The sequence below is a fragment of the Medicago sativa genome, chromosome 1, assembly GCF_051527215.1.
Source record: "Medicago sativa cultivar Bolivia chromosome 1, Bolivia_mono, whole genome shotgun sequence".
Lineage (NCBI taxonomy): Eukaryota > Viridiplantae > Streptophyta > Magnoliopsida > Fabales > Fabaceae > Medicago > Medicago sativa.
Window position 1 is genome coordinate 4,267,933 of NC_140749.1, and position 11,226 is coordinate 4,279,158.

The 11,226-nt window shown below is 33.4% G+C and overlaps 1 protein-coding gene across 2 annotated transcripts; it reads right to left on the reverse strand.

Moving 5' to 3' along the window:
* Window positions 1–10: 10 nt before the first annotated feature.
* On the reverse strand, window positions 11–10,257 carry LOC146951873 (uncharacterized). Of its 2 annotated transcripts, XM_085755681.1 has the most exons (18): window positions 9,780–10,143; window positions 7,275–7,576; window positions 5,509–5,586; window positions 5,157–5,377; window positions 4,644–4,736; window positions 4,131–4,214; window positions 3,347–3,457; window positions 2,868–2,973; window positions 2,716–2,778; window positions 2,521–2,574; window positions 2,269–2,326; window positions 1,908–1,984; window positions 1,635–1,705; window positions 1,495–1,555; window positions 1,343–1,402; window positions 1,158–1,220; window positions 228–361; window positions 11–97 (listed from the first exon to the last, which is right to left on the reverse strand). In XM_085755681.1, exons 1-17 carry the CDS (start codon window positions 9,997–9,999, stop codon window positions 239–241), a joined length of 1,845 nt encoding a protein of 614 aa, XP_085611807.1. In that variant the 5' UTR covers window positions 10,000–10,143; the 3' UTR covers window positions 11–97; window positions 228–238. The 2 variants fall into 2 exon arrangements, with proteins under 2 accessions (XP_085611807.1, XP_085611800.1); XM_085755674.1 differs by having other exon boundaries at window positions 11–361; window positions 9,780–10,257.
* Window positions 10,258–11,226: the final 969 nt, after the last annotated feature.

Below are 11,226 nucleotides of genomic sequence, written 5' to 3' on the forward strand. Positions count from 1 at the left end.
TTCATGCCGATAAAAATAAAAATGGGATGGATTTTCAGCAGCAAGGAAAGTGGCAGAGTTATTACCGTGCCTTCTTTGTCCATTGCTGTCTCTATTACTATAAAAACAAAAGATGGGGAAAAAAAATACAACCCTGTTAAAATTAATATACCTCCTAAACAATTAAAGCAAATAATTGCTATATGTTTCCAACAAAAATATTCCAGGGGGAGAGGTATAAAGCATACAGTAGCAGAGCTCAACTTTCCAAAATGCCAAATTCATGTTGCATAAAATCTTCACTGGGTCTATAATACTTGTCTGAAGATAACAGACCCAAGTTAGATACCCGGCTTGTATAAAGGCAGGCAAATCTCTCAACCTGCATCATGCACATTACATTAGTGCATTACCAAATTATCTTTAATAAGATCAATTCTATAATTATAATTCAGACAGAGGAAAACTGAGTCATTCACTTTTACACTTCAAAATGGAAAAAAAAAAAAGTTATACTTGATCTGCATAACGACAACATGTGTTTTACGCATTGATATTAAATTGAGGTATAACTTGGCAACATTTACGCATTGATATTAAATTGAGGTATAACTTGGCAACATTTACGCATTGATATTAATTAAATTGAGGTAACTTGGCAACATTTACGCATTGATATTAATTTGAGGTATAACTTGGCAACAGTTGGTATGTTATTTCACAACATTAGAACAACGCCGCTGATAACCGTTCTGATTTAAAAATTATACTCCCTCCGTTTCAAAATGAGTGTCGCTTTAGCCAATTGCACACAGATTAAGGAATGGAATAAAGTAGTCAAATGTCATAGCAATTTTACCAAATTATCCTAATCAACTATTGGTTTGTTTTTCATTAAAGAAAAAATAATACTTTGGAAGTAGTGTAACATAGTATTAATTGAAGGATACAATTGAAAAGAAAAAGTTATTATTGCATTGAAAACCGAAAGTGACATTCATTTTGAAACAAATTTTTTTGGCTAAAGCGACACTCATTTTGAAACGGAGGGAGTAGTTTTTTTGGGGGAAAAGTTTAAAAATTATAAAGGAAAGCACAGTTTCTTGTTGCATGTAAGTGTGAAATATACACCCGGTATTAATGTTGTACAACAAAGAACAGAGAGTGTTTAACTTTACCTGATGAGCAAAGCGAGAGTTCTGATAACCAGTCTTCATCAGCTGGCCCCATGGCTCGTGAAACTACAATGGTTTATTTTTAAACAATTGTGATTTCGTGTACAAAATGAATTGAATATAATGTAAGTGGACCGGACTAGTAAAACGAAAAGTAGAGATTATAGTAAAAGACTACAAGTTTCTACCTTTTGGTGTAATTTTCTTAGCGCTTCTTGATGATTTGATCGCACTACCTCTCTTTCAAGCTGATTTAAAAAAAAGATACTTAAATACAAATTTCCATACTTAGACTTCAATGTATAACATGAGAAACGAGAATGAACTTAAAAGACCTAACCTTCAATTCATTAAGTTTTGAATTTATTTTCTGCTTAGTATCATCATCTGGATTCACTAATCTGAAAAAGTGTAGACTACTGTCTGAGACCCGAAATCAGAAAATAAGACATGACTAATAAGGTCCAGAGTTAGACTAACTTGAGAGACCGATTCAAATGATGGACTTTATCTGCAATGTAATCATCCTTGCTCCTCAAATATTGAAGATCCTGCACACAAGGCTATTCACGTAAAAATCTTATGCTCCAAATTTGTAGAATGTAAATAAGAATGCAAAAGCGCACTTCATTAAAAATGTCAGAAGTGCCCATAATAAATTTTCTGCATGAATTAAACCTCTACTTTCTATCATCTCATTTTCCAAGCTTTATTTTATCAACAAAAATCAGAGATAATAAAATCAATAAGCACCTTGCGATAGTCCTTCAATTCCCAGAGGAGTTGAACCTCCCTCTCAAGCTCTGGGATTACAAACATTGTCCTCCAACCTGCTCATGATCACATTGAGCCATTATCAAATTCAAGTCATATAAAGAATAATCAACAAAAAGCATGATTTTAACAGAATGGATATTTGGGTTTCCACACATAAATAAACATAACTTAGACTTCCTTTTTGGAACTGTCATTGATGCCTTACTTTCAAATTACTTTTTAGTTTAGATATATTCCACCCCTCATATGATTAGGAGCTACTACAGGTAAATTCCGAGTTAACCAATGATGAAAAGGCCTATCTAATAGAAAAGTGATAAGGATTCATATAATATACCAAGAACCTTTTTGCTGCGTAGTATATCTCCATAAATATGATCTCCGACATACAGAACCTACAAGTATTACGAGTTTTGCAGAACGCTTCAATAAATGTTTTTATCTCAATTCTAGAACGACAAACGCCATGTTTACTACATAAATATAAACTCTTCAAACCAAAAACACGATTCACAATAAAAATTAAAAAAAAGTATGCCATTTCTTTATGCTACTGGGCACTGTTTTCATGAAAGAAAATTTTAGTTACCTGTGAACTTGATTCTATTGAAAGTAGATTATGTAAGTGATTGACGCTGCCTCCCTAAAATCAAATAACCGTATAAATTAATAAATAAAAATCAGTTATCAACTTTATCGGCTTGAGTATTATATATAATGTTAACCTCAAATTTGAGTTACATAAACCTACAAAATGAACTTCAAATTACATAAGACAATATACCTGGAAAACCTTACGAGCACGGTCCTTATCTTTCGTCAATAACCTTGCTGAGATGTTACCTACCTTTAACAACACAAAAAAAAAACAGACAAAATTCATAACAAGGTCACCAATGAAAAAAATATAATGATTTGATATGCTATTGTGCTGACCTGAGGCATTGGAGAGCCATTATCTGTATTAAGTAACTTTCCGCTCTCAGGCTCAACCTCAAATAGGTTAGCATGATTTCCCTCAAGAAAGAAGCTTGGCTTTGCACTGCATGAAAGGTTGGCTTAATCAGGTTAGCAAGGAAATATATAAGTAAATTTACAGCAATCAATAGGAACCCCGGTAAATTAACTTTCGAATACAAGAAGAGCACAATCAAATTGCAATAAATATATGTTCCGATGTTTCTTATGAATTAGCACATACATAAACCATATGCAATATCATGAAAATTACAATATAGACATATTTTGTGATTGGGATAAATGAAATTGCAAAAGCCATTCACTGAACAACTCAGGGACCCAACTAAATGACTGCAGAGTTACTTGTTATAGCATTTGAGCATAACTCCTTGGGGCCTAATTTAATAATGTTAAATGAAAATTATTCTAAGCAGATGCTCAAAGAAGAAAGTAACCTGCCAGTGACGACAACATCAAAGTATTGAAGCCAGTCAAGATTGGTACCGCCATTTACCCCACTGGGTCCACATAGGAAACTCATGACAACATTTGTATAGTCCCATAAACTGTAAAATGAGATGAGTGTTTAGAATAATAGTTAATTGTTTGTAGAGACAGAAACCAAATAACAGGTGTCTTTATATTCTCAATGGTAATTTATCATGAATTAACTTTCACAAAAGCTTAAACTATTGGGTAACGACACAGATGTTTTGTAACTTTACTCTCTACTTTTAGACTTGAAGCATGCCATGCTTATGGCTGAAATTTAATTTTAAATTTAGAAGGCACCAAGGCTTAGAATATCAAGAACCAACTGTTCCAAGAACTTGTCAATAAAGACACGTGAATGATTTCATACAATATACGAGAACACAACTCATTGTGTTCTACAATTTAAAACATTAGAATATTAAATAAATATAATAATAGCAAATCTTAATTTTAGAGAAATGACTGTATTTGTTTCATATAAAAATAATTTTAAACTGTCTTCTAAACACTTTTACGCACTTGATAAAATTAAGGTTGGATTACTTAACCAACAATTTTTCATTCTGTTCTTATAAGGAGAATGAATCCTGCCTAAGCATAGCCTTGCTATGAATAGCCGGTCCCAAGCCCGGATGAAAGGAGAGGGTTGTGTTAGGCCTCGACAGCCAATGTAAAACTTTGTCGAATCTCTATGACATGAACAAAATATGTAACAGCGTTCTTATAAAGACAACTCATCACTACCTGTTTGTCACCAAAAATGTTGCTCGCCCAGAATCTCTAAGCATTTTAAGCATGGGAACTATTGAGGTGTCTTCATTGACATACCTAGTATTTCAAATTTAGAAGCAAAAACAACCAAGTCAGATAGCTTGAAATTTAAGCACAAAAATAGACAGTGATTTCACTAACTAAGATATTTTATATAACACTGTCATTATTTGGTTCAAAGAGGACGAGAGGGTCGGGTTTTAACGGAAGATGGGAAAAGACTAATCTACTTTTACACTCTTGTAACATTTTATGTGACATTTAATTTAAGGATATACAAGTCAGTGTATTTAAAATATTTTGAACTCATCTTCTCTCCCCTCCAACATCTAGGAGGAGCCAAAATTGAGTGGGTAGCGATCTTACTCCATTACCTACCCTCTAAATAAACAGACCATGCAATAAATATTTAAAATAATCCCCCTCCCATCCCCCACCATTTCCCCAAAACTAAACACTATGTAACTAGTGCTATTACGTCTATACCTTCTGGGATCTGTTGCTACCTTTTGCTTCAATGTTCCATCTCGGTGGCACAAATCTACTGCGTTGCGAACATCTTTGTAGAGACAAGCATAACTAGAAGGGCAACACATGAAGAAAAAAAATTAAATGCAGTTCATTTCTGTTTTACACCATCTATAATTTTCTAACATTTAAAAAGAAAGAATGCTATGGCTACTTCCGAATATACATTTATTTAAACAGCCCAATATTCACCAGATATTTATTGTAACATACTTCTCTGCATAAACAGGTTTAGCAGCAAGCAACCATAACATTTTGATGCCTTAGAAGGATGTTGAAATGAACATTAATGATAGACTAAAAGTGATCCAGATATGTTCACAAATAAAGAATCCCGCCTCTTCCTGGAGGGTAATATTATTCCGAGTGATAACTACAAAAATACTTGGTCCTACTATCCATTTGATATTGAAAAATACAGGTGTATAAACTTGCTAATAAAAGACTCATACAAGCAATATTTGAACTTACTCAACAGACATCGGAATCTTTCCAGGATTTCTGTCCTTAAAATCAACCAGTTGTGCAAACAAGTAGGCTTCCGCAAGAGAAAAGAGGGTATCAATTAGAGCATAGTCTGGCCCATCAAAAGGATCACATACTAAAGTATTTCCGTAGGTCCCAACTTTATCTTCTTTTGATAACTCTTTAAATCCATGATAAGCTACTTTCACATATTTGTGGCAATCCATCTAAATACATTAAGTGATAAAACAATCAATACAACAACAAAAAGATATTAAAAAATAATCCATGCAATTTCCTCATATATTACTTTCCCTGGTAAAACTGAAGGGATATAAAACATTTGCTTAATCTTTACCTTCAAGATGTTGCCTCTCTTTTTGTCTAGAACCAAACCTCTAACCATGTAATTTGGATCAAATGACCAACTCAATAACTGCAGAAAAAGCAACGCTTCTTTAAGCCAAAATACACGCAATCCAATATTCATATACTAAACAAATAAAATTGGAGTAAATCAAATCCTTTACAATTGAAGAATATGATAAGGAACATAGTGATAGTACCAGAGAAAGACGCAAACAATTTGAATTATTGATTAGGATTGTTTTAAGGGAGAGCCTTGGCGCAATGGTAAAGTTGTTGTCAGTCACAGATTCAAGTCCTGGAAACAGCCTCTTGTGTAAAAAACAGGGTAAGGCTGCGTACAATACACCAAATGGTGGAACCCCTTCCCGGACCCTGCGTAGGCGGGAGCTTTAGTGCACCGGGCTGCCCTTTTATTGTTTTATATTTTAAAATTTATGTTAATTAGGATTTTTTGATTACGATTAGGTTATCTATTTTAATTTAGAGTTGTTTTATCAAGTTTCCTTAGCTTGATAAGAATAGGATAACAGAATTTCTAAATTTTGAATTCATAGCATTTGACGATTGATTTTATTCCTTAGGATTGGATTGTTAGTTGTTATCCTAATACAGTTAGCATTCTTTCAGCAGTTGCAGCCTATTTAAAAGGCAATGTGGTTTGGAATGAAGTTATTATAAAATAATAATCATCAGAAAACTTGTGAGTTTTAGGAGGAGCTCTGTCAAGGATGAGTCTGCTTCTTTCTTTCATCATAGGTTAGAAGATAGATTCTATGGTGTCTAAACCTATGACCTAATCCCACAAGAAGGACTACAACAAAACATGCAAGCAAGGTGAATAAAATGGGAAAATGCCTTTGTCATCAAGTGCATGGGATATGTTAGACAGTAAAGAGCCAACAAGAAAGCCAGTGCTGAGATAAAAAAGGTTATGATGGATGAATGGTCACACAAGACAAGATAGGATTAAAATGAAAGAATTAGAGCGAAAGTTGAGGCATCATTATTCAAAAAGATAAGAATGATCCCATGGATAAGTGGTCACACACAAGAAAATATAGGATTGAAAATAAAAGTAGGGTTTTGCTAACAAGTGCCCCAGGGGCACTCTTTAAGTATTCCAAATTAAGAAATTATTCATTCAAAAAGTCAAATATTTCAATTTTCAATGCATTGGATACATAAATTTTCATAAAACTTACCATTTTAGGTCCTTAAAGAGTACCCCGGGGGCCCTCATTAGCATTTCCCATAAAAGTATCGTAGACAAGAAAGTTGGATTAGCGTACATTGGAGAAAAGATAGTAGAGTCTTGTCTTATGTAATTGAACATGTATGGAGAAGAAACGTATAAGTGATGCTAAGGAGGTTAGTTTAACAATTACGAACAAAGGGAGATCAAAGAAAACTATAGGTTAAATCATTAAGATAGATATAGATTTAAACGGTTTGTCCTTAGACAGGATTCATGATTTGACTAATGTAGCCAACCCCACGTAGTGGAAAATGCTTGGGTTGATGTATAGTTAAAGAATACTCCTCTTGACTCAAATCATGGCCAATTTTTTGCTTCTATTTGATCCAGAGGGAGTACTATATTTCAACGAGTTGACGGATACAAAGTGAATCGAAAATATGTGAGTAATAAACAAAATAAAAATACAAAGTCATTTTGAAACACAATTGGCACAAGAAAAAGAATAATAAAAGTAATTAAAACACGGTAACAATCAGTATAAGAACAACTAGACAAACCTCACTAGGGTATTTCAAATCATAAACCAGCTTTTCAATTGTGTGTTGGTAAGCAAGGGATTCAAAAGTTTCAGGCATGTATTGTGCCAAAGTATAATCCATGTCAAATCCCACAGCAACAATGTTCTTCATATTCAGTGGCCGGTTACAAAAGATCCGCTTTTCTATATCAGTGTTAGGTCCATAATCAGGAGATGATAGCCACTCTCGCGGCTGCTCAGCACTATCGCCTCCAGAACTTTCATCATGTGCATCAATACGGATGTCATCCCTTGAAAATTTAGCATTCAACCGACCATCCCCTGGTAAATTTTAGAATTATATTCCAATAATAATTAGGAATGATTTTGGTACATATAACAACAAACTGCACCAATGAAAACAAAACTTTAGACTATACATTTTGTCAAAAAAAAAAAACTTTAGACTATACATAGTAACTATATATCAAGTTCCTTAACTTTCTACATAAGCTTCCTCACAAAAGGCTAGACAACAATATATTGGTCCAAAATCTGTATAGAAATATGCATCCCATTACATTCAGACCGAAAAGGGATGGATTTGTGGCTCTGAATTGCTAGAAAGTCGCAATGAGTAAATCATCCAGACGTGATAAAAGAGGCACAAGATCTCAGCTCCATATGGTAAGCTTACAAAAAACATACAATCGCATATTTTTTATTAATCATGTAAGCACTATTGCACTTTCTCATGTTAACAGGAGATATATATTTGATCTAACATTAACGGAAAAAAAAGGACGGAAAAAACTAATAACAATAAAGGAAAAAGTATGACTAACAATATAAGCACTTTCTAGAAAATACGTGAAAGACTATATACCTATTTGGATCGACTTATTTGAATTTATCTACTAGCATAAGCACTTGTGTGACTGTTTGAAAGAGCTTATAGATACAATTTATGTCATATCCATAAGTTGTTTTCAGCATATTTCCATAAACTCTCCAGGATAGCTTATGAAATCAGCTTATAACTTATATCAAACAAATTAGACTTTATTTTAGTTTTTGTTATAAAAATAATTTAGATATAAACACTTGTATAAATAGCTTATGACATGTCCATTAGCTGTTTTCAGTTTATTTTCATAAGTTCTCCAAGATAACTGATAAAAACAATTTATAACTTTTTTTGGTGGTGGCAGGGGCGGATCTGGACTTACAACGTTGGTGGGGCACAAATTTTTTTGTCAAAAAATTAAATAATACTAAATTTAATAAGAAGTTATATTATAAGTAGTTGTAGCAACCATAATTACAAAGAAAATACTCTATTTTTCATTTGTTTGAAAATGAGATAAAATTACATCATTACTAAATTGTTCTAAGGACATCTCTTTCTATATATGCTACAAGACGATCATTTAACCATTGATCACACATCTTGTTACTTAGTTGACTCTTCGCATATTTTTCATTCTGATACAATTTCAATTTAAAATGATATAATATCAATTTTAGTAGTCAAAACCTAATAATAGCTTGACAAAGCTAACGATAAAAACTCAATACTTCGGTCTTTTGTAAAACCACTTTCCAACAAGTAGCACAAAAAATATAGCTTGATAATCACAAAAAACATATATTACTTATTATTATTTTTATATGCATGTGCTTTGTAAAACATAGATAGATAGATACTAAATCCCACATCGGCTATATTGCAAGCTTACAAAGCCAAACTACATTGCAAGCTTACAAAACCAAACTACAATATAAATAAGCTTACAAAGCCAAATTACATTGCAAGCTTACAAAGCCAAACTACAATATAAATAAGTGCACAACATGAGCCATGAAGCAAAGAAAGAACAACTCTCTTTCTGCTACGTTGAAGGCACTGCAAGTTGTGGGCTATTCCTAGTACTTGTTTGAATAATAATAATAATAATAACTAGTTTAAGGTTTTTTAATACTCAATGGTACTGGTACGTGAGTTGTGAGTTCTCTGTTTTCTGTGTATTGTGCAAGAATTCAAGAATCAAGAGTACCAATTTTGACCAAACAAAAAAAATAAAAAAAATTGGATTTGGGTTTGGTGTGGCACTTGCCACACCAGGACCTATTCAGGTCCGCCCATGGTGGTGGCCGGGATTTGAACCTCGGACCTTGCATATTTTTTTGCATTGTCCATACCAACTGAGCTAAGCTCACGAGGACATAACTTAAACACACTTATACTAAAACACACAATTTAACTTTATTTCATCATTTGATATTGAAATGGCTTATAGATAAGCACGCTAATAGTTATATGATAAACGTTTATGGTACTATAAGAGCTTAATTAAGTTATTTATAGAAACAAAACCTAGCACAAACACTTACAGTTACGTTCAAAATCACTGAAATTTTCACAAACAAGCAATGCTCTAACAGACACGTGAAAACTCAAATTCTAAACCGAATTAAGCTCTTAATAAATTCGGTACTATGAAATATTCCAGCTACATTTCAACGGAAGAGGCGGAAAACGAACCTGAGGAAGCGGAGTGAGACGGCGGAGGAAAGGGGAGAAAGCGCGGCGGAGAGTGAACATCGGAGAAGATTCTAGAAGCAAAGCAATGACGAAGAGAGAAGCGGTTACGGAGAGAGAATGAAACGAAATGAAACGGTTTGAATCTCTCAGCATGCAAAGAGAGGTTTAAATAACGCGCACAAGGAGAGGTTGGGATTGGAATGGTAGTAGAGAAAGGCATGGTTGGATTTGAAGTTAGTTGAAAATGCAAATGCAAATGCAATTGAAATTGCAATTTACATTGAGAAGCTTAGCATTAGCAATGCATTTATTTACTAGTTATTTTGGTGCTGGGAGAAATGAGTTATGAGGCACCATGGAAGAAACAAAATGAAATAGGGTTTGGAAATTGGTGGGAAAATAAAAATAAAGAAGCTTGAGTTGGTGAATGAGTTAGGGAAGGAGGGCACTGCCACGTGGAAGAGGAATAAGAACATCTCCTCCCGTCTAGGCTAGAACTCACATATTTTAAATGGGGAGGAGTGGGATTTCCGAAGTTCGAACCCCGACCCCTACATATAATAATATGTAATATCACTATCAATTAAGTTAAGCCTATGGGGATACTAAATTTGGGTATTATTACAACTTTTTTAGTATTTTATGGTAAATGACAATATTCATTTATTATCCATAAATGTTATACTTTATTACACCAAATATTACTGGGTCATGTTAACTTGTGCCTAAAGGGTACTCCCTCCGTTTCAAAATGAGTGTCGCTTTAGCCAAAAAAAATTGTTTCAAAATGAATGTCACTTTCGGTTTTCAATGCAATAATAATTTTTTCTTTTCAATTGTACCCTTCAATTAATACTATGTTACACTACTTCCAAAGTATTATTTTTTTCTTTAATGAAAAACAAACCAATAGTTGATTAGGATAATTTGGTAAAATTGCTATGACATTTGACTACTTTATTCCATTCTTTAATCTGTGTGCAATTGGCTAAAGCGACACTCATTTTGAAACGGAGGGAGTACATGTTAAGGAACATAAAAAGAGTAACTTTGCATTGGAAAACATAATATTTTAACTTTTTAAGATTTGATTGTACGTGTAACACCCCGTTTTCCCAACATAAAAATTTCATATTAAATCAGAGTATTTAAATCATAAACGGAATGTCACATACTACTTTTAAGTCATAAAATAGATATTAATAAATATCCTTCCAGGTTCAACATCATAAAAGTATGGAAATACGCAGCGGAAATAGTTCAACATGAACAAAGTCTTGGCACGCAGGCCTTATCAGAAAATCTCATAATTTGATTCAATACTTATTCGTAAAAAGTTCATAAAGACACGTAAGGAATAGATAAGAAAGCAAGCCCCATCCCGTTACGTATCAGAGCACCTAGACACAAGTGAGGAGTCCTCTCACGAACACTTCTAATCTTTATT

Coding starts and splice junctions, on each gene's coding strand:
- LOC146951873 (XM_085755674.1), bottom strand. CDS start 9,999: ATGCCTTTCTCTACTACCATTCCAATCCCAACCTCTCCTTGTGCGCGT. Junction 1,706..1,907: donor AATTGAAGGACTATCGCAAG/GTGCTTATTGAT, acceptor CCTTGTGTGCAG/GATCTTCAATATTTGAGGAG. Junction 1,556..1,634: donor CATTTGAATCGGTCTCTCAA/GTTAGTCTAACT, acceptor ACACTTTTTCAG/ATTAGTGAATCCAGATGATG.